Here is a 27,230-nt window from a genome sequence, read left to right on the forward strand (position 1 = left end):
TGTTTGTTCTTTAGATTAGTTTGGTGGTTTTAAGTTGACGCTTGGTTCCACAAAATTAACGGAAAAAAACTCCTGTTTGAATGTAATGTTCAACTATACACTATAAACGTCAATGGCGTTCCTTCGGTGTTGCGTTGCAGATGAGTGTATCCTTTGAACGACAACGGATTTTAGTGTCAGAAAAGCGCGCATACTAGCGGTGGCTCGTCATTTCCGGCAAGATTTTCATTTCAAGCCGTGAGGAATTTCCATCCTGTAGTAATGGATCTAGATGAGCTTAAGGTGCTACGTGCGATCGTTGAATACGTGCGTATCAGTGAGAATATACTGGTGCTAAACGTTGTAAGAGAAATCAATCCGGATGTGGTGAAAGTGCTGCAGCAAGGATTGCCTCGCGACCGGATGCTTCGCACAATTTGGATTGTCCCCTCGGAGAATGATAGTATGTACACCTTCCTGTGCAGCTAGTATCATAATCACTCACGTTCTGAATATTATCCCTCCACAGTCGGTATAACGATTATACGCGCTGAATCTTGTTCCGATGGTCAGTTCTCGGTGAAGACAGAAGGGCAGCTACGCAATGTCCTTGTTTGCCTACCGAATGTTTTTTTCTGCAACGTACGCCCCAATGCGAAACGCGTTGTTGCCCCGGTTAACTGGAATTTTTGGTCTATCGTTAAAAATACGGCGGATGAGATACATATACCGCCAGCCTGTGTGTATGACGCGGTCGACTTAAGGCGACGTGAAAAGTTATCGGCGAATTGGTACTTTAGAAACCTTATGGTACGGTTCAGTGTAACCGAGGCGAAGGTGTTTATCGTCCACGGTAACGCCGATAGTGGCAAACGGACGGAAATCGTTCACTATTTGCTAGAACTAGCACAACAGGAGCAACATTCCTGTCGCATGATTTACGTAATGGAGGAAGAGGTCGAAGTGCTCGCCACTGTGGTGCGAATTTGCGAGGAACGGAACGAACCGATCGGTAAAACAATCGGCTACAAGCTGAACATAAACGGCCAAGTTGGAGAAATGAACAATGTGGTGTTCTGCACCACCCAGACACTGATATTTTCAATGTTCAGCAAAAGGTTCAAGACCACACTACGCAAACTAACGCACCTGATTGTGGACTGTGGAGATCGGCATCCGAACGAGATGAATTTGTTGCTTTCGTTGGTGAAAAAAATCTTGCAAAACAACGATTCAATAAATTTGGTGCTGCTGTCCTCGCGAGATGATGAATCATCATCGTTCAGTGGGTTGTTCGCTAATGTGCTAGAATTGCGTATACCTTACAGCGAACCGTACATTAGAAACTTGCCGAATAAGCCTTTTGGTGTAGAGTACTATTATTTGGAAGATATTTTAGAGAAAATCTGCACCCATCAGGTTATTCAATGCATGAAACAAACACTTCCGACGACGGACAATGCCCTGAAGCTGATGGCTGAACTGCAACTAAAGTACGGTCATTATAGTTACAATCGAAATGTGACGGTTATTATGGACATGCTGATTGAGCGATGCTGGTTTGCGGACGATGCTGAACCATTCACGGCGGTACTGTTGCCGTTCCTGGAGTACAACAAGCATATGGTGGACTATCAACATTCGAACACACGTTTGTCCGCTCTCATGATCGCCGGTGCAAAAGGTAAGTCTGGGGGGCGGTGATGACTGTTAGCAAATGGTAGCGCATATTTTCCAACACAAGTTTTACTACTTTTGTGTCCAGGGTTCATCGATGTGGTAAAAAGCTTGCTGATTATGGGCGCTAATCCGTACATCGTAGGAAGGAAATCCTTACAAGCCATGGATTGGTGTTGCGCAGGGAGTGAAAATGTATGCTGGCAAATGATGCAAACAGCACACCATGCGTACAACAATCCAGCTTCCAAAAAGTTACTTTTGTGCCAAATTTACCACAAAGTGTGCAATCCTTTCATCGTCGACCAGGGACTGGTTGGGGAGATTGTAGAACACATCTGCAAAAATTACTTACCGGGTAATGTACTCGTGATGTTGCCGGATTTTTGTGACGTCCTCGAGTGTTACGACTTACTCCGGGCCAGTGATATCAGAAAAGAAAAGAAAAGAGTACATTTTGTGGTCTGCAATCAATGGCTCACCGAGGAAGAGTTAAAGGACAACATACTGTCGTCGACCCGCGATTGTTCGGAGCTGTACGTTGTGATCCTGGTAGCGGAACCATTGTTGGAGCTAGTATTGTCGCTCTCGTGCATTGATTATGTGGTGGACACGGGATTAGCGGTGCACCGTTCGGGTGACTACGCTAAGGGCATATGCATTGATCGATCGTGCTTGGCAACGGCACAAAGATCACGTTTGCTGATGTGGCTTGCACAGCGGAAGTGTTTTATGCTGTACGCGAAGAACCATTTGAATGGTACAAATTCAAAGCCTCGCACAAGGGCAGCACCCAATATGGCACAATCCGGAGAAGTACTGAAGGCTCTTGTTTGTCGCACCAAGCATTACGGCACAGCGTTGGAATACGTTTGTTCCACTTTATTTTCAACTTGTTCTAAGAGCATCGAAGGTTCATTGCAGACGCTTATGTTAATCGGAGCGATAGAAAAGCCGCTAAGCCTACCAACAAACTTGGGTTTGCTGCTTGTGCAGCTAGACGTCGGTGTGCATCTAGGCAAGGCACTACTCTATTCGATTTTGTTTCGATGTCTCGATCCCATGTTAACGATTGTGGCCGCCTTGAAGGTAGGCGATCCATTTATCGAACCGTTGGATATGGATGGAGAGATGGAAATTATGCACTTTAAACATTCGCTCCACAGCCGCACCTACAGCGATTATATGGTACTGTTGCGGTTGTACCAACAGTGGAGTCAATACAAGACCAAACAAACAGATCAAAAACCGTTGCCAAGCTATCACCTCAAAACGGGAGTAATGGAGGCAATTTCTAATACACGCGTGGAGCTAATGTCGTTGCTACGCCTGCACGGGATTGTAAAATGTGGCTATGGACACAACACCGAGCAGCTGAACCTTAATGCCGACAGTTTTCCCATGGTAAAAGGTTGCCTGGCGGCCGGTTTCTATCCCCAGGTGGCCTTAGCAGACTATAACAAAATGCAACTGGTGGCTAATTGTGGAACTGTACGTTTTAAAACCCATCCTTTGTCGGTGGTACAAATGGATACGCTACCAACGAAGTGGGTTATCTACAATAGAAAGCAAGATCACATGCTGATCGTACCGGAGAACACGAAGAATGCGGAGGTTCAAATCATGGACAATACACCCATTTCCGAGGTTATGTTTCTGTTGATGTGTGGCATCGATAGGAAAGATAAACTAGACACGGGTAATCTGCAAGTTCGCGAACAGGCCAACGGGAAGGAAACGGTACAATTCCTAATTGATCAGAAGTACATGTTCGAGTTGCCGCAAGAGATGTTCGATGCGGTTTCGCTCATTCGTCGCACACTCGGCCAGCTGTTTCGGGACTTTACGCTCAATCTGCTGCAAACGATGGAGCGCAAGGAAACGGAGGTGTTGGTGAATGCCGTTAAGGAAGTACTGAATGCGGAGGAGTCAAGTGTATTTCCCACGACCACCATCGTTGATACACGTCCGAGGATAAAGAGCCTGTTGCCGATGGGTGCATTTTGGAACTACACATTTGATGTACACGCGCGGAAATGAGAGACAGAAATGCTGTTAACCATTTTGGATGTTTCTGTTGTAGCTCATCGATAATTTACAAATCTTTATTATCTTTTCTTTTTCATTCACCTTATCAATTTTCTCACTCCTCATTGTTTCGTTTGCGCATGAGTAAACGATTTTTTTTGTGCTTAAGCTAATGTATAGTACAAGAGGTGTGTTGTTTAAAAAAAAAGCACGTCTAATAACACGCTCACAAATACCAGGACACCGAATGCAGACCACATTTATAAAAGTTGAACTCATCCTTTCCAATCTTCCTCAAGGCGCGTAGCTAATAAAACACTACCATTGTTTGTGCCTACCAGTGAAAGGCAGAATCTTATAGAACGAATTGTAAAAGTAGGAAAGTAAGTGGAAAGTAATAAATAAAATCTTTGAGAATTAAAAAGTACGCACCTGCAGTGAGCCAATCATTTAACACGCGACAAACTCATTCCCTTTGCCATCGAACTTCTTTTGTTCCTACTAAACTAAAAACGTTACTTAAAAGTAAAGGTTTTGCATAATTTACAGTACTATACGGCGAACGTGCCTGTTAACGGTTCCAATCAGTTCCGATAGTGCATTTCGTTTCTAGCTTTCTGGCTTCAAGACGGAACCACCCTTAACACCGCGCACGATCTTACTCTTGATCCTATACTGCGGTTCTAATGCTCTCCCAGTGGTGATGATCACCGGGCTGTGTTGGCTGGTTACAAAAACATGTTAAATACTTGCCATTTAAATACTACGGGCGTTCAAATCCATTACCGGGTCACACACGCACACACCTTTGCAGAAGCAAAACACATTGCTACATGCATGATAGAGCTAAAAGGAGGGATGATCGTTCTTGATGATGCAAGAACGGAATTTTCGGACGCGAAAGCCACTGGCAAAATTGCAATTATCTATGCGTAAGGATTTACCGATCACGCTAAACCACCGCTTGGTTTTTTCACCTGCGGGAAAAATGCCTCAATCGGTAGGATTGGATCCTCGGTAGCGAGTGTAAAGTAGCCTGGCACCTTGCGCGACAGTAGACCCTTGTTGACGGACTTAAAGTTACCCCGATCCTTGCTACCCGTGCCGGACAGTGTTAGTTCGACCACGCGCTTCGAATAGTCCGACGACGCACTGTTAAGATCGTAATCATCGCCGTTGGTAGCAGCGGTGGCACTGTTCGGATCTTTGGGCGATATCTTCATTATAGCCGTTTCGTGATGTCGATAGCTTTCGGTCGTGCTGGACCGTGTCGTCACATCGTCCGTTCCACCGTTGGAAGATTCGAACCGATCACCAAGCGTACCCAGATCATCGATCGGACGATTCTGTTCGCCGGAGGTCGCCAACACGCTGTTCTGGTCCACCGAGGGAATGTCAGCTACCTCCTCACGCTTTAGCGTCTCATCATTTGCACCCCCGGTCGCTGTGTTTGTCTGTTCCATCTCCTTCTTACGGTTATAGTTCTGTATGCGCTGCCGTAAGGTGATCTTCGGTGGTCGTCGGTTAATAAGCGATGCTGTGGTATTGTACGTTCCAGCCGCAAGCGTACGGTTGGCAGCTACTGCCTGATCATAAGCCGTCTTGGTACGTCCACGGTTCGTTAGGTTAGCTCCGCCTGATGCTTGACCGCGCGTTCCAGTTCCAGCAGCCGTAGCAGTCTGAGGTGATTCCGTGGAAGGTTTTTTCACCGTGAATCGATTGTACGTGCGTGTACCGTGCGGTCTGAACGAACTTCTAGTCGTCGTCTCGTTGGCTGTCTTTTCCGTTGTAACACCACCAGTACCGGTTGGAAGGACGTCATTTGAATCCACCGTCTTATTAAGCCGTGAATTCACCAGGAAACGATTGCGCGTTGGAAAACGGAGCTTTGGTGCGGCTGTCGTTTCAAGATCACCAACTGACGGTGCAACTGTGCTCGTTGGACCGGCAGTGCTGGCTACAGTTCGGTTCAGTTTGTTTCGGTACTCCTTGATGCTAAAGCGCGGTCGATTGTGTTCTCCTCCACGTGTTCGGTTTTGTGGCTCGGAAGAGTTTATGCTCGATTCGTCCGAGTTAAACAGGGATACCGATGCAAGGTCAGTTGAGGTAGCAACGGTGGACGATGCTGCCGTCGGTGGAAGCCGACCCGGTAGCCGGGAATTCAGTTTCAAACCATCGCCATTGATTGGTTGCGTGTCTTCCTGAGAATCTTTGCCCTTTTGCTGCGTAGAAGCTGGCCGGTAACGTGATCGAAAACCTCCTCCAAGGGATGGCAGGGAGGGTGATGCTTCCACGGGTATACTAACGGCCGCAGACGTTGAAGTGCTAGTGGAGGAAACCGTCGTCAGGGTTGGCGTTGCCAGCGAGGGTTCCGTTTGGTCGAGGACCGAATTTTTCTCCTCTTCCCGCTGGTTGAGCACATTGAAACGGTTGCGCGTGAAGTGGGGCTTCTTGCGGAACTTCTTAATTACTGCACCGTCAAACTCTTCGCTAGACACGAACGTTGGCAGTGGCGGTGGAGTGGGTAGGTTTGTAGTTGCCGCTTCCGTCTCCACCATTGCCGTGATCGGAGACGTTACGGTGGTAACGGGCTTTGGACGGAAACGGATACGATTTCGGTTGCGATTATCAACCGTGTTGATGCTCGGACTGAAGGCGTTCGTGGTCGATTCCGTAGAGTCCTGCTCAGTGGTGTATTCCGTCGTAGTGCTACTCTGATGATGTGGTTTTGGACGTCTTCGACGATGATGTTGCCCATTGGCTCCCTTCGAACCTTGGGCTCTGGTTGGTGCAGGTGTCGTTACTACTTGCTGTATAGGAGACTCCTCCGATCCGAAGAACGGGCCAATCGTCACGATTTCTAGCTGCAGATCTTCCTGACGATTTTCCTCCTCGGCATCCGTTGTGTACTTGTACTTGTTCTTGGACCTCGGCGGGATCAGCGTCGGATCAGCGATCGCATCCTCGATCGTGAAGAAGCTATGCGTTATGATCGGTTCTTCTGTCGATTGATCCCATGGAGAGTTAGTGGTGGGGCCTGCAGCAGTAGACGTCGTTGTCGAGGAAGCTGTCGCCGTGGGTCGCCGGTTTGGCGGCAGCCCAGTATAGGCGGGATGCATCAGTTTGTGCTGCTTGTATTCGCTCTCCACCGGTCGGAAAAGGTTCTTGAAGACGTTCGGTTTCTCCGTCGTAAGGTACTTCTCCCTGCTGAACCAACCGTTCTCACTTAGCTCGTTTACAGGCGTTACCAGGACAGGTGAGGAGGATTGATGATTGTGGAAGCTGTGCTCTCCCGGGAACTGATACTGGTTGTAATGGTGTTGATAGTACTGCTGCCTTGGTAAGGTCGTTGCCGTCGGGAACTGGGTAGTGGTGGTGGTGGTAGTCGTACTGACGGTAGTCGGTGCAGGACCACCGGTAGAACCCGTTTGCGAAATGGGCGTCGGTCGGTTGAAATCGTAACTAAACCGATTAACGTCCTGAAGCGGTGAGTGAGGATTGATGTTGTATTTATTCAGAATTTCAATCGGATCCTTGCTGGGTGATGATTCCGCAAGGTGATTCAGCACTGTTGGTAAGAATGCCTGCTGGGTGCTTGGTGGGGGTGGGACCAGGTTCTTACTGTACTCATCGTGTATTTCGTTGAACTTGGTCGACAGCTGTTTTCCTGGAGATTCCTTAAATTTGACGACCTCGTACGGTTTGTGCTCGATTGGGAGCGGCTGCTGGGTGCTGTAGGCACTGAATGCCCCGCCACCGAAAACTTGACTGCCGAAGTTGCTGAGCGACTCACGGTCCGGTTGGAATTGTCCCTGCGTGAAGCTATGCTTCGTCGAAGATCCTCCAGTCGATCCTACCGCTGACGAAACCGGCGGTGCCGGATGTTGTGTTTTCAAATTGAAATTATTGTACTTGTTACCGGAGATGAAGCTGGACGAAGAACTGTGCTGTTGCTGTTGCTGCTGAACTTGCTGGAAGAACGGTGTCAGCACGCTCGGTGGAAGATGTGGAAAAAGAGGAGTCGAATCGAGCCCACCCGAACCAGTCTTGGTGAGTTCCTTTTCCGCCGACGAAGGTGTTACATACTTCTTCGGGAATTCGGAGAGATCAGCGGGTATTTGGTTAAAGTGTGGGAAGGAAAACTTTCCACTAGCGCCTTGTTGGAGTTGCTGTTGTTGTTGGATGAAGTTAAGCTTCTTGAACTGTCCCATGCTTGGCGTGTAGCCGGGAGCATTGAAGAAACTCTTGAGCGTTTGCGTGTCGAAAGTTGGCACTCCCGAGCCCAACTGGCTGAGAAACTTCGTTTTGGAGGGCGCCAAAGAGGCAGGACTCAGAGCGGGCGACTGACCGAACTGGATGTAGGTGCCGTAGAGATGATTCGGGTTGATGAAATGCTCCAAACGATTCGAGCTGGTAGCGATTGGTTGTTTCTGCCGGAAGCCAGTGATGCCCAGATGAGACTGCAGCTTGTTCATGACCGGATGGGGTTTGAGCGTTGATTTTTGCACGCTTGTTGGTTGAACATCTCTGTGAAAAGTAGCGGAAAAAGGAGTGTTAAGCCTAAAGAAAACGTTTTGCGATAAGCCGATGATTCCGTACCTGAACTGTCCGTTGAACTTGCCCGACTTGACACCGACTGCACCGTGCGTGGAGATGGCAGCTGCGATCTTCGGTGTCGAACTGTGCACCATATTGAGCGTGGTGATTTGATCAGACTTGACGAACGGTTTAGACTGTACCGGTGACTGTTGCTGTTTGTGTGGTGCCGCTGGATAGATCGTTTGCAACAGCGGCGTTGTCATGTACTTGGGTGGACCGGCCGGCGTATGCCCAAACGAAGGTGCACCATGCTGATGATGATGGTGATGATGTTGATGATGTTGCTGTACAGCAGCTGCTGGACTAGGTCCAGGTGCTTGTTGGTGTGTTGTGATCTGCACCTTCATGCCACCCTGCGAATGTTGACTGTACTGGGCGATCGGTTGGTTGAACTGCTTCAGGATCTGCGCATTGTGCTGTGCGATATGAACCAGTTCGTCCTTGCTCGTCGTGTCGAAGCTGGCAACGCTGATCAGTTGCTGCGATTGTTGTGGTTGCTGCAGCTGCTGCTGGGGCACATGATACGGTATCGGTCGCCATGGTACCTATGGAGAAAGGCCAACAAGAAAGTGGTAAGTTCTTGTAAATATCTTACAACCCTAAATCCTGGAATGAAGATGTCCAACTTATGGCTGTTTTTTGTAAAAGAATATTTAATTATAATTTTCAATAAAAATGTATGAATTATTAATTGGAATTTAAATGTCGTTATGTAAATGGCACGCATGCAAAAATCTGCAAATGAAAGTGAAAAGAAAGCAAACTCTCGCGATTGCTCACGCTCAAGCTGGAGGAGTCTGGTACTTCTGAAGATAAGAACACATCCACACCGAGTCAATGACTTTCCCTTTGAAGGGGGAAAAAAACGTTTTGCCAAATTCGATACGCATCGAATGTTACCGCTACGGACGGACACCCACAAAACCCATGATTAGGGCTGTTGTGGTAAAAGAAATCCGACCACAAGCGCAACGACGATGCAGCTTGATCTGCACCCGGGTGGAAAGCTTTTGGGTGTAGTGAAATGAAGATGGAGCAATTTTGCGCGGTACGTTTGAAAATTAGAGAAAATGAAAAGAAAACAATTTACAACAAAATTACCGGTACAACAAATTGATAATAATCTAATGCCCTTTCGTTCGCTGTTTGTGTGAAAGATGATACGGTACGAGCATTCCGAATCGTTTGCGCTTTTAGTAAATCTGGCTACACAAAATATAAATCTAACAAACTTGCCAGGCGGAGGATGAATGGTATGAGATTAATATCAGCAAAAACTAAACTAAAACAAAACACAAAGAACACGATGTACGGCCGCCCAAGCATGGTAACGCAACAAATGCTGGTGTGGTCTGCGTGCGTACATGTGACCCGCTAATTGTAACGTTAAACGTCACAATTTTCCGGTCAGTGGCTATCACCAGACCGAAACTAGTGATCGCGTGAAGAAAGAGCAACGATCAAGAGTTGTTGATTCTTATTGAATTGCAAACGAGTTGGCCGGTGGGGCTAAAAATGTGAACGGGATTCAGTTGGCGCTTGGGATAATTTGTTAAGTTCTTCTTCAAATTTAACTTTACAAATGTTTCCTTATGGCGATCTATATCTTTAATTGGAATAATTTGTAGCGGCATAGTTGATGGTGGCGTAGGTGTTGGTGGTGAGGATCGAAGCTATATAGGTCCAACACTCACATAAGTCTATGAGACATGGAATTTGTTCAAACCATGCGAAACCCTCTTACTCGTGTTCGAGAAGAAAATGCTCAGATGGATGTTTGCGCCGTATATGTGGAAGGTCACTAGACTTAGGCTCGCCAGGCCCTGATCATGTCATTCGAATGACACCTGACTATTCTGCTCGTAAAGTCCGTAATGGATTTGCAGACGACTGCTCATGATCTTCCGGATAAACAAGTAAGTAAGTATATAGCTTCATATAGGACGATCAAGCTTAGCTGCTACTTTATCTTCCAGATGTGTTGGCATTAATACTTTGTGCTATAAAAAATGATACATTTTATTTAACTATCGATTAATTTGCCTATGCGCCACAGTTGGGTTGTACAAACGATGTTCAATCACGTTTGTCTGCACGCAATGATGCTGATGTTACGTATAATATTCATGCCAACACATCGGACTCGCTTGTGTTTCAACAAACACGCTCTTGAACGCCAACGTGCTGCTTGAGTTTTCCTCGCTGTTTTAGCTTCATGTCAACTGTGTCTTCTCCCTAAGCCCTTGCAGGCCACAGCTGTGCTCACAGATCGTAAAATGCAAAACCCAAGAAAAAGAAGCTATTATTGGAGGAATTTATTTTTCATTTTTCACCGTTCCACCGTTGCCTGCTTTCCAAACAACGTTTTCGCGTGATTTGGACCTCCCCGGGCGAAGGAGAAATGTGCTCGATGTTGCGTTTCTGTTCTGTGTGTGATCGGGGTTTCTCTCTACCACAGGTCTGATCATTTTAACCGTCCGTGCCAATCAGACTGTGTAATTGAATCGAAGCCGGGTTGGCGACTACGTTTTCCCGACGATTGGCTATGCAGGGATTTTTGCCGTACGCTCTCAAGCCGTTGGAAACTGTAACGATTACTGTTCGATTATGTTCGCAGGACAGATGGTTTTCTGTTGCTACAATATTCATTTAATTGTCTGAAGCCGTTATACCCTTACCAGATATTTTCAGCCAAAAAAAATCTCCCAATAATTAGTGTTGAAAACATTCCTTCGGGTGCGTCGTACACCAAATCAAAGACTAGTTCTAATATCGTTGTTTTTTCTTCTTCTCAGCATTAAAATATTTTTATGCGACAGCAATTAAAAGATTATTGCTTCTTTTAGAGCTTCTCGCAGGTATCGTGCTGGTTGTTGTCTTACCATAAGTCAAGAGCCTAGTTATACCAGTCCGGTTCACCTGAAGTATGTTATTATCATGATTATGTTTGCTTAGCATAGAAATAGACACGTCCAGTTACTGTGCCCAGGCAACTAATTAGAGAGCTGGAGTGTGGAATTAGTGAGCTTCATTCTAGAAATTAGTCTTCTTTTAAAGGTCAGCCCGATGAGTCGGTTAATCATAATAAGAAAATCTTCCGAAGCTTAACACGCACCTTTAAAAGAGCATTCTTGCTTGGTTGGTGCTTCTTTTTGGTCGCTAATCAAACAGCATTAGAATGACCGAGTACCGATTGATGCGATAATGTCCAGAGCTGGGAGGAGTTTTAATGGGCTAAAGTCTGAATGTCCCGCTGTCGAGATATTAGCTTACGGAATGAGAGAAGAAGGAAAAAAGCAACACACACAATAAAGTCCATGAATCTTGGTTGGTTTGGAAGTTTTCCCACTGGGTCACCGGTCATCAGTAGGTTAGTCGGAGGTTTTTTGACCCGTGGGCAAGAACTAGCACCAGACGTCATGAATAATACATAACAAATCCTCCGTCCGAGTGTTTCAATTAAAGTTGTTGCACCCTTTTCTTTCCCGTCGACCATGTTATCTTCGTCAAGATTTACAATCACCGTAAGTTGTCGTCAGTACGCGAGTTCTCTTGAATGTATTACCAAGAAGAAAAGTGCCTTGGTAACACTGATTTTTGTGTATGCGACTAGTGGAAAAGTGTGGAAATTATTGCCCAAAAAAATTATGCTACCTTTGCAAATGAAGACGTGTGAGCCACAAAAAAACGGGGACAAACGTTTGCTAATTTCGCACAATGCGTTGATCGTGTGCCATTATTAGAGGAACGTTTTTTTCATAGGAATTTAATTTAATTAGAAAGGTAACACAGGGAAAACCCTCTTTTTCTCTTTGTGAGTGTTAACAGGATGTCCATCACATGGCAGCTGCAACTTTGGTGGGCTAATCCCGGCCAATGCTGAAACCTTCCGGACTATGATTAAGATTAAAATATCAATTTATGTTTTTGGCATAAACCTGCCAGCATATGCGCAAATATCAATCATCTGCCATCACCTCCGGGAGTGACGTAAATAATGACCTGAAGGTTTCCTTTAGGAAGTTTAACTTTAAATGGAACTGGAGCAACTTAAACTTAAAATCCCCACCCGAAGGGAAATACCTAGTTATATCGTGTTTAAATTAAACCAAATGATAGGTTGCAGCGATTCCGGCTTTCATCACGCCCATTTTTCTCCTATTCCTCCCGCCACGGGCGGGTGTCGATCTATTTTCGTTTTTGCAAAATTCCCATTTCACTGCAAAGAAGTTGTCGTAGTAAATTAGCAAAAAAAGGAAGACAAAACAAACTGCTGCTCTTAAGAGAACTGCCAAACGACAAAGATCTTCTGATGAGGAGTGACCCGTTGATGGTGAAACTCGTGTCGATTACCGTGCTGATCGTTATCATTGCCGTAACCGTAAGAGATATGTTTATGTTGGAAGCAGTTGGACGATAAATTTCGGGTTCCCCTCAAGGTGCTGGGCGTTTTTGCTAGGGTTGGGAATGTGTATAAAGATCGTTTAGATTAACCATAGATTGATTGATCGTTATCATGATCGTTTGAAATGTTGGTGTTGTTTTTTGCAATATTTTTGCTTAAAGCTTGAACTCTCCTGAGATCCGTTACGTTGATGGATTGATTTGAGTGTAATGAACAAGCACACGAACGACCAAGTTATCTAGAAACGGTCGCGTTATGCACATTTCTTTCGATTTTTTTTCAATATATTTCTTTGTCTTCTCATTAAGATACGAGATAAAAAAAACAGAAGCCAAAGAAACAAAGCAAAAGTTCTCCCTTTTGTGAGCCATATTTGCAACAGGTTTGAGCTACATTTTGTTTTGTTCCTCAAGGCTTGCCCACGCATAATGGCATACCGGTTTCGCATTAAATTCACACGTTGCGTATGCAAAAGGATTTTCCTTGCAAGAGAAAAAAAGGGTAAACCTACATAAAAAAGACAATCCATTCGTTGTGATCCAGTTGACAGTCATAAGATCACGCTTGCAAGCATAACCATTCAGCATCAGTGGGAAGAGAGCTTGGACGCTGAAGCTTATTAGCGGGCTAATAACATATTTATGCAACCCCCTGGAATGGCATAGATTTATGCTTGCCATCCACGTTCCCATGACGGGGGGGCGGGTAAACAAAGAACGGAGCAGCAAAAGCAAAAGTGCTTCAGTAAGTCAGCATCACAGCAGAGCGACCGCGAGCAGCATTGTTTGCGAATTTCCCTATACCCATCACTGCTTGTGGAGTAAGTGATAAAAGCTTCTCGGTGTGTATGGCGGCTCGCCGCCACCACATCAATAAAACGACCGGGAGGTTAATTCGATGTTTAACATCGGGCCAGCAGTAAAAAAAACGGCACGGATCGGATCAAGCACGGACCGAACAAGGGAAAACGTGCTACAAGTGAAAACCTGCTACACGATGGTTGGGGCTTTCGTAGCGGGTCGTTGTAGATTTTCCCGTCCGCGAGCGATGCGTGGTACACGCTTAATGTGATGTATTTAGACCTTGCGCTTTGCACAATTGGCCCACCCGTGATGAAGGATAGACACCGTTCTGATGTGCGTTCGTTATGTGCTTCAACTTTCCACGGCGGGTATGTATGCTGCCACCTGTCTAGAAAGTATTGTTTGATGTTTGTTTCCCCTTTTATTTGCAGTGCAAACAACGCGCGTGTTTTGTTAACATTGTGCAAAGAAGTGTTAAACCGAACGCCTAACGCGGCTTAACGATTGCAGCCTGTACAACCAATGAATGAGTTCGATCACTGATGAACTGATGAAAGAATCCGATTGTGTTACAAAACCGAAACCTTCAAGAACGAAGCTACGGATCAAGATGTGCAACAGTGCCATAGCTTTCTCTCTTGAAACGAATGCATCAGCAAATTGGGCAAACAACTGCGAAGCCGTGAAAAGCAATTGAACCCTTTTACCAATTACCATTATGCTCGAGCAGGAAGTCACACATGAAGTGGTCATTTTCCCGTGTTATGTTACGTTTTATTTTTGACCATGTTCACACACACACACGAACGTAAATTGCCAACTAATATAATCCGTAGCAACAACGTTCCATCGTCCAAATGTTCCATCCGAAAGGCAAGTTTTGCGAGGGCCCTATTATTATTATCCGACCGGTGAATTACTTCCTCATGCTGCATGAGCTCTGGCGCAGACACATAAGCAGGTGCGCACACGCTCACCATTTATGTTAATGAGGGGTTCTCTTTGCATAAGCATCATGCCTCTTGCACTTCCCCTTTCTCCGCTACAACCATTCGCCACGCACCGGCCCCGGTTGGTACTTTTTGGGGCGTTGAACAAATTATGAGCGTGTACGAAATTATGGTGGCGATAATTGTTTAGCAAATGAAAGTAAAAACAAACCTTGTAAGGGGCAAAGACAAGGGTACAGTTGCATGTGACACTGCGTGTGAACTACTTGAGATTGGCGGTGAGATGCTCTGCTTGCATAATATTTACACCAAATTGCACCGGAATTATGCTTTTTACTCGTACAAGGAAATAGTGTTGCATGTTTTTGTATTTGTCTGTGGTTTCTGTTCCGGCTATTGAAAGGGAAACTGAAGCTGTGTTATGATTAATAAATTGTTGCGGAAATTTTTATCAAACCCCACGGCGCTGATCATGCGGATTGTGATCACCCAAGCTAGAGCAGATAAAGAAAGTGCCTCAATTAATCATCCCTTTCCCAATTGTTAGAAGTTTAACGTGGTCGTGGTTCATAGATCATTTCTTTCTTAATGAATCGACAGTGTTAAATGAAAACATTAACCTCCCGGGGTGATCATTCGTCTTAGGGTTTCTAAGATCCCCTCAAGCGAAATGAATTATTCACTCGTACGATTGGGAATGTACCACCGCAGGGTATTATTGCCACCTTTTCAACTTGCTTTCAAGCCCTAAACAGGGCACTTTTCCTGCCTGTTTTTTTTGGGGGGAAGAAGATGTAAACAAAATGCTACAAATAGGTTTATGGGCCTTTAAAACTTTTATTTAGGAGGAATGAAAATTTACCCTCAAAACATATCTAACTCTCTTTTTATCTGCGTCTTGTTCTTTTGTTTACAGAGAAAAAGTTTTATGCTGTATGTGTTGTAAGCTGACGGGCGGAAGAACACCGAAAGCTCTCTGCAAGGTGCAAAACTGGTGTGTCCGGAGGGAAAACAAAATCGAGATCAGTGCAAGGTTTACCCCTGTTTCCTTTTTTCGGGGTGGTATTTTCCCCCCTTTTTTGGGGTCACTTTCGGTGATGAGTAGTGAACAGATATTCCTTTCTTTTGGCGCCAGATTGACCTCTTTCGCTGGCAGTTATTATTTCCGCATATACTCATGGGCCTATATTTGCAAAACCAAAAAAATAAAGAAACAATTCTGTTTCATTTCTACTATTGTCATTGGTTTATTAATTTATGAACCACGCAGGAAAGCACTGAAATGTACCGGAAATAATAAAGTAAACATGGTTAAGGTAACGTTGAAAAAAAACCAAGCTGTAAAAGTAAACAGCTCAATCGGAAAATGGTAAAGAAGAGCATTTACATTGCGTAACGCTTCTTATCGCTTCCGGTGATCCCACGGTTTCGGTTGCAAATTGCAACGCGATCTGTCTGATGAATCGCGATATTCGATATCGTGTTGCGCACAATTTGGGTCAGTTTTTACGCATGCGGCAAACACACACACACACACACACACACACACACACGCGCAGGTCTCTTTGCGTGCCGGAAAATTATGATCTTTCCTGCTCGATCGATGAATCAGTTCAGGAAACGGTTCCAACATTTGATGCTTCGGTCCGAAGCGAAAGCAAAGGGGTGAAAGATTTAATAGAGCCATTTCCGTCAAAACCGTTCGATCATTGGATCATCGAAAAAAAAAACTGATAAAACACACTCATCACGGCCAATTATGTAGGAAGCTGCTGTTGATCGGTTGACGCGATCGTGTCGCGATCTGATTCTGATCGCTTCCCAGGCGGTAACCAATTTACTCACACACGGTAATGCGCCAAGATGAACGCAAAACGGGGAATGCAAATGGTTTCGATGACACGAAAAGATTTTAAACCGCAACCAGGCGCGCTGGTGAGGACGTTATTAGTGCTTTCCTTTTTTTGTGCAACTGTGATCGCGTGTTCCGGCATCATTTTGAGTCGATTGAAAACAATATTTTGATGTGAGATGTAAACGTTTAATTATGTATGTTGCGAACAAGTTATGAGTTCCGGGAGAAAGAAAGTTTTAATGATTAAGGGTTTTGTAAAAAAAGAGCAATCTTACGGGAACAAATAAAGATTAAGAGGGATGATATCAAAAAGTTCCCGAACTATTAGAAAAGAAAGAATTGATAAAGAAAATTATTCTACTCCCTTACAGAACAATTATTGCTAATTAATTTACAATAAGTTTCCCGTTTTCTTTCCCTCTTTGTAGGTATCCAAACAACCAACTAAAAAACCAATTGCCCTAACGAGCATCGCTTTGTTTTCGTGTGAAAAGCAAAGGGTTCTTTCGGAAAGGGAAGAAGCGCAATTTAGCTAGATTAAAATTAAGATACCGATAACGAAGATTTTCCATCCACTGACGTCATAATGAGAGGGTTTTTGGTTTTGAAAGTAATTTAATTACCCCTATCGATGGTTGCATGCAAAGTGCATTTCGTTAATTGTGTATTCCAACTGTCTGGGTAGATGCCGTGTAATTAGAATGGAAAAGGGGAAAAGAACGAAACAATCCCATAGCAGCATGCTCTACCCGCTAAAGCCACAAAGTGTGAGATTCTTACTTGGAAGTATGCTTTTTGCTGAAGATTTTTTTTGTTCCCTTGTTCCCTTGTTGTGTTTCAGTTGTTGTTTCTACTTACTGATAATTCTAGTGCCCTCGGCTCGACATTCTCGCTGTGACCGTACTGGAAGATAATTACAGCCAGCCATATTCCTGTAACGGGAGCAAAGATTAGGAAAGCGTTAATGTGGTGAAGTTGATTTGGGAAATCATTTTTCCGCGGGTTGAGTTTCGTTGCTTGTTGTGTTTTGTCACAGCATGGATGGATGAGACAGAAGTACCAGGTTGCGGAAGATTTCATATAGTTCATCTTTCTCACAACTCATCCCCTGCAATCGCCAACATTGAGAGCGTGGGAAATCGTCAATAACGAGCATGAGCATATTTCCCGCCCCATTCCTGATGGTGATTGGATTTGACACTCACCAGCTTTTCAAGGCGCACCCCGACACGGTTTCCTGTCTAAAAGTGAAGTTATATCAAGTGGCGGAAGAGAATGGCAAAATAAAGATGTAAGTCACACTTCCACCGTGTGATAAGGTGAGGCGAAAGTCAGACACACCACCTATCGGCGGGATACAAACACACAGCACGTTTTGGATTTAGTTCACCGTACCAGGTGGTAGCTAGTGCGGAAGCTCATCAGCATTCGAATGAGATTTTCACAGCAAAAAAAAGCTCCCCGTACCCCCCGAAAATGGGAGCGCGCCTAGCGTGCGCGGGACTGCATAAAATCCGGATCATAATCATATTATGCTGCCCGTCACTAATCGCAGCAGGTATCACGGGCACACCCTACCAAGAGGGGCACCCTTGGCCTTGGCAGCGAATCGGTGCCAAAATTGATGCCAAATTAGTGAAAGGGGTAGGAGGTTGAACAGGAGCGTGCGTTTTAATCTGATGAACGCGCTAAAGGGGAACAACCCCCCACCGACGATGTCGAACGTTTCGGGAACTCTTACTGATGAGAGGATGATGAGTTGGTGCTTTTGAAGCTCCCACACATCTTGCACCGGGAGTAAAAGATCGCCGGTTCGTTATGGGTTATGGGAATCAAAATCGGGCGAGCGCTCGTGCGCTCACCCTCGGCGGATGCCGTGTAGCTGTCAGATATGTGGCAAACCAATCGGTTAGTCAGTCAGTCGGTTAATTAGTTATCGACGGTGCCCTCACCTTCCCTTTGCAGCGGCACACTAAACCAGCCTATGGATGAAAATATGCCTTTTTCCTTCTTTCTCTCCTTTTTAGTTTGATCAATTTAACGCTCAGCATAAGATCGGTCGGTTGGGTACGAAGTCGATGAATTGATTAAGGTCCGATAGGTGTTCGGTACGATCTGTTTTTTTTTTTTACATCGGTGTGTGCATTTGCGATCACCCAAAACGGAAGAAGGAAATGAAGCTAATCAAGCAAGGGGAGATGAAAGATTATTTAATTAAATTCCAGGTTAAGTATGTTTCCCAAAATCGGACGGCACGGCTCGATCTTGATTGGGCACGAAATGGAGTTAGGCGGAGGAGTTCGGAAAAGGGAGATAAAAAATAGATCATGATCGATTAGCACCAGTGACGCAATTGATTCCATTTAGCTTAGGTTACGGTAGCAGTTCTGTTATTTTTAATCTGCTCACCCCATTCACTTGTGATGGTGGGATAACTTAAGCACATCAAGATAAGATCGTACAAAGTACGGTTTGATTGACGGATTGAATCAGATTAGGATATCTAACGGCTTCTTGTGCGAAAAAAAAGCTCCTTTTAATTTTACATTTTCCCATACACTTATTGGTTGCTTTCATAGCCAGAAAAGGAAAAAGATTACCAAAGAATGTCACAAATTCTCTCGATAACATATTTAAAATTCCACCGAAAATACCATTTCCAACGTTTAGCGAATAGCTGGCGGAGTGTTTATCGTGGGGACGTTAGATAAACCAAACCTTCTCTCGACACACACGAAAATAAAGGCACATTAGCATATTAAGATTATTCATTCCGCTAATATGTTTTCCAACACGCCAACAACAAAATTGCGGAAAACTGTCATTTCCTTTTTATGTGTTTTGCGAGTTTTGTAGACATTAGGCACCAGTGGAAAAAAACCCCGCGAATGAACCGGCTGGCGCAGGGGAGCAATAATAAATTTGCACACAAACGTGTCCGTTTTGTAACCCCTTAAAATGGTTAAGCTGAATATGGCCGTGTGTCCGAACTTTTGGCAGTATCGGTGCAGAAAGCGTCGTAAAATCCGCACCGAATTAATGTCCCGGAGTCCGATCGGATGGGTGAGGATTTTTCGTCGGGGAACATAATTTCGATGAGAAATGATATCGTCACCGGTAACAGCGCAGTTCTTGTACATACAACACACCCAGGGTTGAAGAAGGCACAAGCAGAGAAAGAGAGAAAGAATGAGATATGGTAGGGAAGAAGGAGTAGTTAATTAAGAATATTTTACAGCTCTTCAACCGTACAGAACGCTCCCCACGATTAAGATATTAATGAATGCGTCCACACTCCCGAGCGAGACAGACAAAAAGGTTTTTTTTTTGGAAGAACCAAACCATCTTCTTTCCTCTTCCGGGTCTATAGAGCCGGGGTGGAGGTGACCCCGGGGCTAACCCGCTTGACTTATGGTAGTGTCCATATCGACAGACTTGATTGGATGGCTTTAAGCGCTATACCGGCGAATGAGCCTGCTGGAACGTAGAAGAACCCCCGGGTTTTTGTGTGATATATAAAACCCAACGGCCGAACCGGATGCTATAAATATCCATCGTTTGTTCTTAGGGCTGAGGTACGTTTTTGGTGGCTGGTGCCCCGGTGTCAAAAGTGCTGATCTTACTGGCATCTAAAATGAAATAAAATTCCAGCTGATACTAATGACTTCATTTCATCGGGCTGCGAGGGAAAGAACCGCTGCTGAAAGGTGAGCATTCAGCTCAGTTGAATAAAAAACGGTACTTGGCTGTTTTCGTTGTGTAAGGCAAATCGTGAAGATGCCAAAACATGATCCAAATCACCATTCAGTCGCTTCACCCTTCCCCGAGTAACTCCTGGAGACCCAAGAGTTTCGGTGCCACGAGATCGATGATCGCTTGGTTTAATGTAATAGGCGTAAAAAAGGCGTACAGTACCGATCGTATCACTCGCTGATCAATGTCCCGTTCGGGATCTTCCAATCATCTGTACACACCTTGGTCACAGAAAAAGATTGGGTCAGTAGTCACAACACGGACGTGTCGTAACCTTCATCGCCTTACAAAACCAATGCCCACCGGGACTTGGTCAAGGGCGCGTACAGATCATTCTGGAGCGAATCCAGTTGGTATTGTTGTTGCACACTTCAATCAACTGATAAACTGATGGTGACTTGCCGGAAGATACAGTTACCGCGTGGTTTGTAAGAGACGCAGATAGAAACGCATAATACCTTTACAGGGCACTAACAAGCAATTAACGTTGCGCGATCCATGATGACGCTTAACGGGATTTCGGGCTGCTGCTTGGAGTTTGCAGGTTGAGAGCGCCGCTTATTTTCCATTCGGTTACTTCCAACACCTTCCAACATAAGTCGGTTCCGATCACTATCATTGTTGACGGTTCATTCTTCAATTGGATTGCCCGCCCCGAAGGGTTCCCGCACTAATGTTAAGGGAGTCTTAAAGATTTTATTCTCGCACAATGGCATTCTTCCTACACTTGTAACTAGGGCTGAAACGATTATCTGCTTGTACTTTGTAAATTGGTAAGGGTGGAATTTTTCTCCCTGAAGGGCTTTCCGAGATAGTTTGTGAATTACTTGGGGTTTAATGTAATCGCGCATCCAATCGCGATCTCGAAAAATGTTTTAATCTCAGTTTGTTTGTCTTGCTGAATGCGTCTTTCAAAATGGTCCCATAATAATTGTTCGGGTCTGCAATTTCCAATCAGACCAGTAGATAAACATTCTAGGGCAATATTCCGGTCGGTCAGAATACGATTAAAACTGTCCTACAAAAGCGCGTAACGGAATGGTTTAGAAGCGTCTGCTCCACCGAGGTATGATCCCGTACGGAACGGTGATCGTATCTTGTGCGTGAGATCAACCCATCCACCCGTGGCCCATACACACACGGAAAACTTAATAAATTACCGCAAAAGACATAGACGGGCGCGTTCTTAATTGTTCGCAAGGGGAGTTTTTTCACGGGCACGCTTCTCGGTGGGAAAACGCACCACGCATCACCGGGTGGGTTGCGTTATATATAGAGGTAGAATAATAATATGCCACTTTGCACCTTTTCTTTTTTGTTGTTGGTTGCACATAATTTTGCTTCCACCTGTTTTGGTGCGCAGGCACGCAAATGCGCAACCAGCACACATTCAGGGGCAAACACAGGGTTGGAAGAAACGAGTTTCCATCCGAACCGTGCAGCATCCGAAACACACAAACCACGGGACCTGTCCCGGGAGCTGCCGGAATGCTTTCAATTGCTCCGTTCTCGGGTCTAACTGGGGCGCATAATGTGGCTGCGAATAAAAAGCAGGTTGACCACATACGCACCTCAGTACAGGGTGAGAGAGAGAGAGAGAGAGAGAAAAAAGGGAAGCTTACCATACAGTACATACCCTGCAGCAGAGTACTGGAGGTTTCGTTTGTTGATAGATTTTAAGCTTAAATCGTTAGCGAAGGAGTATACTTACGGATGATCAGAGTCAAATTGTTACCGAGCCCCATTTTCCGACCGTACTCATTTACGGCGGTGTTCGAGGTGGGTGATTTTGAACGTTACGTCCGTTCGGCTGTGGGCAGGTATGGCTGGAGTGGGAAACTCCTTACAGGTTTCTTCCCGCACGTTCCAGGATCGGTGGAACGTTTCTTTTTTTTGCTATTTCAACACTTTCTCGTTTCGTACGTACACAGGACTTTCTCTCGGAAGCGGTAAACTATTGATAAACGTAAACAAAACAAAAATAATAATAATATGGTAACACGCGCGTTGGCTTCTCAGTTTTCCGCGCCCTGGGGTGTAATTTGTCGTTTGTAGATATATGTTTTTTTCCTTCTTCGATAAATTTACTTTTTTCTGTTGCTATCCTTCGCTCGGTAGCGTTAATGGGGAAAAAGACTATAATTTAATCACACTGGAAGAAATTTCCAATAAACGTAAGCAAATGCACCACAAACTTCACAAACTCCACAATTAAAACACAACCAAAACATGCACAATAAATTTACACTTCACCAATGATCGTACGGCTCTACCGTGCAGTTGTAGACGAAAGGATCACCTTTAAAATGGGATCCTTAAATTTAACTAGGATAGCGATCGTTTTCATCCGATCCCCATAGCAAGTCTTCACTGTCCCATTTAGCACAGTCTGCAAGCGAGAAACCCCCTTTTTCTGCTCTTAACACTGGGGCACTAGGAGATGCACCTGACGACGGATCAAAAACAAACGATCGTGCGGCGCGGTTAAAACTCGATTCCTCTTACGCTGTGCACTGTCTGAACGGAGCTGCTGACTCGGTGTGCTGTCGACGACGAGACGGCTTACTGGCGTATGATACCGTGGCCAGCTATAAAACTATGTTAAACCATTTTGTTCCACTCCGGCACGGTTTTGGTACCTTTCCTTTGCAACGGCTACTCTCGGTCGCTTTGTTTGTCTGTTTCCCCCTTTTTGCCTGTTCTCGCTCGCTCTCTCTCTCTTTCCAATCACCCACAAATGCAACGTTGCTTTGGCGCGCCATCTCCCTTCGGTGAGAGTTTCTTTCTTCGCTACCGCCCAGCTCTCTGGTTCGTACCACATTTCTTTCGACTCTCTTCGGTGTGTGGTGGTTGTTTTTTTTCTTCTATTCAACTATGTTTTTCGATGCTTTCTTTCTAATGTTTTGATCACCCGTTTCAACTAGTAACAGCATGCAGTAGCGATCATTTTTTTTCTCCTCTTCTCCCTGGACGCACATTTGCAAAACATCTCGCGAAAAGTGTGCATTTTTTTTTTGCTTTTTCGTTTGGCTTACTTGTTTGTGTGTTGCTGTCTGTGGCGGCTGTACGCCAAGGGAAAGATCAATCAAACATACATAATTTTTGCAATAATTGATACTGTGGCAGAAGCATTTTCGTTTTCATCGCATAGAAGTTATCAGGAAGTAGGTCAAAGAAATGTGCGTTTGTTAACCTTTTCTTTTTTAATAATAATTTTTGAAGAAATTCCCTTAACGAATAAAACATGAATGGCAGATTCTAAACATAATTAATATTGGAAAACGTGGACAATATAAAGGGGCAATTTCTTATGGCAATAAACCGCATAATTAATGGTCGACTCCCAGTTCGAAATGATTGAATTCAAATGCAAATCAGTGCATTCGAGCCGCATGTAGCTCCAAAAAACACTTTGAGGGAACCATGGCAGCTTCCGTAGCACATTGAACAGGCAAGATGAAAGATAGAGAGAGAGAAAGAAATAGAAAAAAAACTCCTCCATTGTACTCCTCACACACCGAGAAGCGCGCGAAAACTGGAAAGGAGTTGGAGTCTGGAGGGCACTAGCAGGCTGTTTTATGGCCCATTGGCTTATTTTCACCCGGCATGGTTGCAACCGGTCGTTTGTCCCGTACAGTGGCTAAGGCACGCGTCGCGTTCCTGCTGATGTCTGACTCGAAGCTCCACTCCACGCTTGGTGTGGAGTTGAACTTGACGATACCACCACCCGACGACAGGTTCCTCCATTTCTGCGTCCCTTTTTTGGTATTTTCTTCGGGCAAGCTGGAAGGATCGAATCTAGCTGGTATGTTAGCCCACCTGGCATTCGATTGCGAAGTTCAAGTTTAACTGGTTCGGCGTTGTTGTTGTTGTTTTTTTTCTTCTCTCTCCTGGAATCGATCGATGCCCCCGTCATCAGCACGAGGTGCGAGTTTTCGGATCGGTAACTTGGTGCCGTTGGTTTCTTTCTTTTCTGCGGTACCGGCGTGCTGTAAGTGATCACCGTTTAATTTATCGAACAGACAGCTTCTTACACCAGGGCAGTAGGTTTCGAGTGTCGTCATTGTAAGGTAAAGACCGAAACAATGTTCAAGCCTTAAAACAGGTAAAAGAAATCGAAACGACCCATCAAATGGTCAGTGATCTTCGAATGTTTCATTCGTCCACTGTCTTCCGTGGTAGTAGAAATAGGGAAATCAGTCGTTTATAATAATCCTTCCTAAAGATCGCCTTTTTTTGTTGGTCGATTCCACTATAAACTTGAAAATCGGTTAAAGCTTTCGGAAGGTGTCACAATATAAAGAGCACTCAATTTTATTGGCACAATTTCCTGCCTAAGCAAGCAATCGATCGCGAATAGTAGGGTGATCATTGGGTTAAAATTTTTCTGCAAAGGAAAGTTCTTCCGAACCATGGTTCGTGGACGATAAACTTTTACTTTTTATTGACCATCTTCCCTTCCCTTCTCCACAGTTCTTCTCCAGTATGTGGAGATACACCACCGGGAACTTGTCCTGGGAATGGCAATGGAAAGTGCCGGCCGGGTGTTGCCGGGTGATCGATCTCCAGTTTATGATATAATACCGCAGAAAGTGACCGATGAAGACCGTAAATTGAAAGTGTCCTGGTGGAAAAACGGTAACTACCGTCCGGTGGGATCGCTGTCAATAGTATCGTTGGAAAAGCGCAGTTCATGTTGCAACCCCATATTATGTGGTACTTCATAGGTGGGGACATAAATAGAAGCATAAAACCCTAGTCGAGTTGTTCGCCCGATAATCACCCGAAGTAGCAGTACTCATTTTACGTACAAACACTTACGATGCTTCGGGTGCCTACCGTTCATTCACGTACATAGCGTCGTGTTTTATTTCTTTCCATGATCCCTGGACCATTAGGTTAGCAAATGAGCCGAGCTGCTGGAGCACGCGTTGGAGTATGTTCGAGCACGTATCAGAAGGAGAAAGTGAAGAAATTTTCGACGCCCTGAACGATCGGTAAGGCAGTAAGGGAATTTTCCAAAAATTAAAATCATCATACGGACGGTTGGTGGGATGGGTGCATCCCTCTTCATCCAATTGACGTAGGCATCATTAATTTCGTTATGGCAAGCAAGTGCTCCCGGGCTTATCGATTAGGGCGGGTATTTGGGGTTTTTCAATTTACCACACTGTAGCGGTACTCTAGGCCATGCGAAGCTCAAAAAAAAATTTCTGCTATTTGTTTAGTGTTGGTGTTAAGTGTAGCATACATTAAAGGTTTTTATCTACTTCATTCCATGCATAATGATGTGGTAAAGTAGCTGTTTAAGCTACGTAAATTGGTGAACAAAGATCTTTAAACGATCAATGTTTTTTTTTCAACAAATAATCAATAAGTTTAGATACTTACAGCAAGATCAGGGGAGCTTTTAAGGGGAGTCAGGACATTCGAACAAATTAAATCTTTCGCAAAAGATCGTGAAAGTTTGTTTTTCCAAAAACACACCAAAGAGTTCGTTTGTTCGCTTGTGTCAGTTCGCATATGCTAAGAAAGTGAACTCAAACTATAGTTCGAAGAAAATTCGGCTCCCCCTATGCGATTGCACGAGCATGGTTTCGATTCGTTGTCCATCTTTCGGTGGCACGTCCGTTGGCGAAATGGAAAAAATCCAAACGGGAACACAAAGAAAGATGATCACAGCATCGCAACCCACCCCCAACGGGTTGGTTGGTTGTCCGATTGACCCAATGCACAAGAAGCAGAAGTGCAAATGCAGGGACAAAACACACACAGACACACACAAATCCGAGTCTAACGATGACCAGGTGTAGCGGCACAACAGAAATGGATCGATGTATCGAATGGTGTGAAACGATGGCAGATCGATTCGTTATAGCATCGATCGGCTATTATTGGGTTTGGTTTTAATTTTCCAAATTGTTACTTTATGTAACCGTGCACCATATGCGCTCGTACGGGGCCCAGATGCATATCGCAATCTGTTGCACTTTGTGTTTTTGTTGTTGTTGTAATGAGCGTGTGATCGTATGGGAAAAATGATCCTGATTAGTGGTGCGGGCGTGTTCGGGGAGATGATGTGCAAATTCTCGTAGGTGGATTTTTTGTTTTTTCGGTGCAGAATTAAGCGATTACCCAACCAGAAGGGTGTGTTTGGGGTTGTGTTGTGCGTTAGCAAATGTGTTTTGTTTTTTTTTTGCGATTTGCTTAATTTCGCTTTGTCCTCGATATGCTGCTATTGAGTTGGACTGGAGTTGCAATCACAAAATTTGTTCTAAAAATAAACCAAAAACATGGGGAAAATTGATCAATACACTCGACGTAACACAGGGAAGGTACTTTTTCCCTTAAAGTTTTGAAGTGTTTAACATTTATAGTTCCCAGTTCCCGAAAATGACTGGAAATGATCTAAATGCTCTGTAACTTCCTACCAAATGGATGAATTGTTCTGATATTTTCAGACTCATTTGTCTTAAATTCCTTCAAGGACATATATTCTACATTCTTATAAGAATAATAACCATTTAAAATAATTTGTAGATCGTTGAAGGGTTAAATTTCAAACAAAACTTTAAATTCTTCTCTGAACTTTCATGGACGATTGCACCATGAAGGATTTCCCTTCACAGCCTCACAGCAAATGAATGTTTGTCTTCACCCTGCATGTCTTCGGTCCCGTCAGCTAGACGCAACTCTACGTGAAAGCCTTTCACTCTGTATCGAAAGTCCTGCCTGGTGGTCGGTACGCCCTGCCGTAAAGGGATGCGCAATGCGTGATGGCATTATGCGTCCGTTTTGCGTGATCGTCGGCTGCATCATCGACGTTTAAAAATCAAACAAGCGTAACAAAGAAGGTAACAACGCAACAGCGACAGCTTTCCCACATCGGCACACGCGCGGCCGGGCTGGTTTTGTCGGAGTGACAACACCGAACGGGCTACCGATGCTAACGCCGGAATAAATCAAACCACACGTTGCGCGCGTGCCGACTCGAATGCTAAGTAGTTCACTGCCGAAGTCTATCCGGTCTCCGGTCTTTTGCGTTCAATCGGGGAATAGAAAACGAAATTTATGACGAAACCCTGCTAGACTGGTGTGTGTGTGTGTGTGTCTGTGCGTGTGTCCCGGTGCGTATCTAAGCGGCGTTACGCATTGCCATCACGGTGTAACGATGCAAGCAG

General features: G+C 44.8%; 2 protein-coding genes across 4 annotated transcripts; one reads left to right on the plus strand and one right to left on the minus strand.

Annotated features, from left to right (window-relative positions):
* The first annotated feature begins 51 nt into the window (after positions 1-51).
* Positions 52-3,727, plus strand: LOC125765654 (putative ATP-dependent RNA helicase DHX57). The gene is made up of 3 exons (XM_049431014.1): positions 52-442; positions 509-1,663; positions 1,745-3,727. Exons 1-3 carry the CDS (start codon positions 262-264, stop codon positions 3,694-3,696), a joined length of 3,288 nt encoding a protein of 1,095 aa, XP_049286971.1. The 5' UTR covers positions 52-261; the 3' UTR covers positions 3,697-3,727.
* LOC125765648 (uncharacterized) lies at positions 3,719-23,510 on the minus strand. 3 transcript variants are annotated; one of them, XM_049431001.1, is made up of 5 exons: positions 22,555-23,510; positions 21,761-22,003; positions 17,155-17,228; positions 8,284-8,828; positions 3,719-8,211 (listed from the first exon to the last, which is right to left on the minus strand). In XM_049431001.1, the coding sequence occupies exons 2-5, from the start codon at positions 21,792-21,794 to the stop codon at positions 4,632-4,634; spliced, it is 4,233 nt and encodes a 1,410-aa protein (XP_049286958.1). In that variant the 5' UTR covers positions 21,795-22,003; positions 22,555-23,510; the 3' UTR covers positions 3,719-4,631. The 3 variants fall into 3 exon arrangements, with proteins under 3 accessions (XP_049286958.1, XP_049286960.1, XP_049286957.1); XM_049431003.1 differs by having other exon boundaries at positions 21,761-23,510; XM_049431000.1 differs by lacking the exons at positions 21,761-22,003; positions 22,555-23,510 and having other exon boundaries at positions 17,155-18,781.
* Between the last annotated feature and the right edge of the window lie 3,720 nt (positions 23,511-27,230).

The sequence above is a fragment of the Anopheles funestus genome, chromosome 2RL (assembly GCF_943734845.2).
Source record: "Anopheles funestus chromosome 2RL, idAnoFuneDA-416_04, whole genome shotgun sequence".
Taxonomy (NCBI): Eukaryota; Metazoa; Arthropoda; class Insecta; order Diptera; family Culicidae; genus Anopheles; species Anopheles funestus.

Bases quoted from the DNA above. Each gene is read 5' to 3' on its own strand.
- LOC125765654 (XM_049431014.1), top strand. From the start codon at position 262: ATGGATCTAGATGAGCTTAAGGTGCTACGTGCGATCGTTGAATACGTG. The intron at 443-508 runs GTATGTACACCT...ATCCCTCCACAG, and splicing joins TGTCCCCTCGGAGAATGATA to TCGGTATAACGATTATACGC. The intron at 1,664-1,744 runs GTAAGTCTGGGG...TTTTGTGTCCAG, and splicing joins CATGATCGCCGGTGCAAAAG to GGTTCATCGATGTGGTAAAA.
- LOC125765648 (XM_049431000.1), bottom strand. From the start codon at position 17,385: ATGAACTATATGAAATCTTCCGCAACCTGGTACTTCTGTCTCATCCAT. The intron at 8,829-17,154 runs GTAAGTAGAAAC...CTTTCTCCATAG, and splicing joins CGAGGGCACTAGAATTATCA to GTACCATGGCGACCGATACC. The intron at 8,212-8,283 runs GTACGGAATCAT...TACTTTTCACAG, and splicing joins AAGTTCAACGGACAGTTCAG to AGATGTTCAACCAACAAGCG.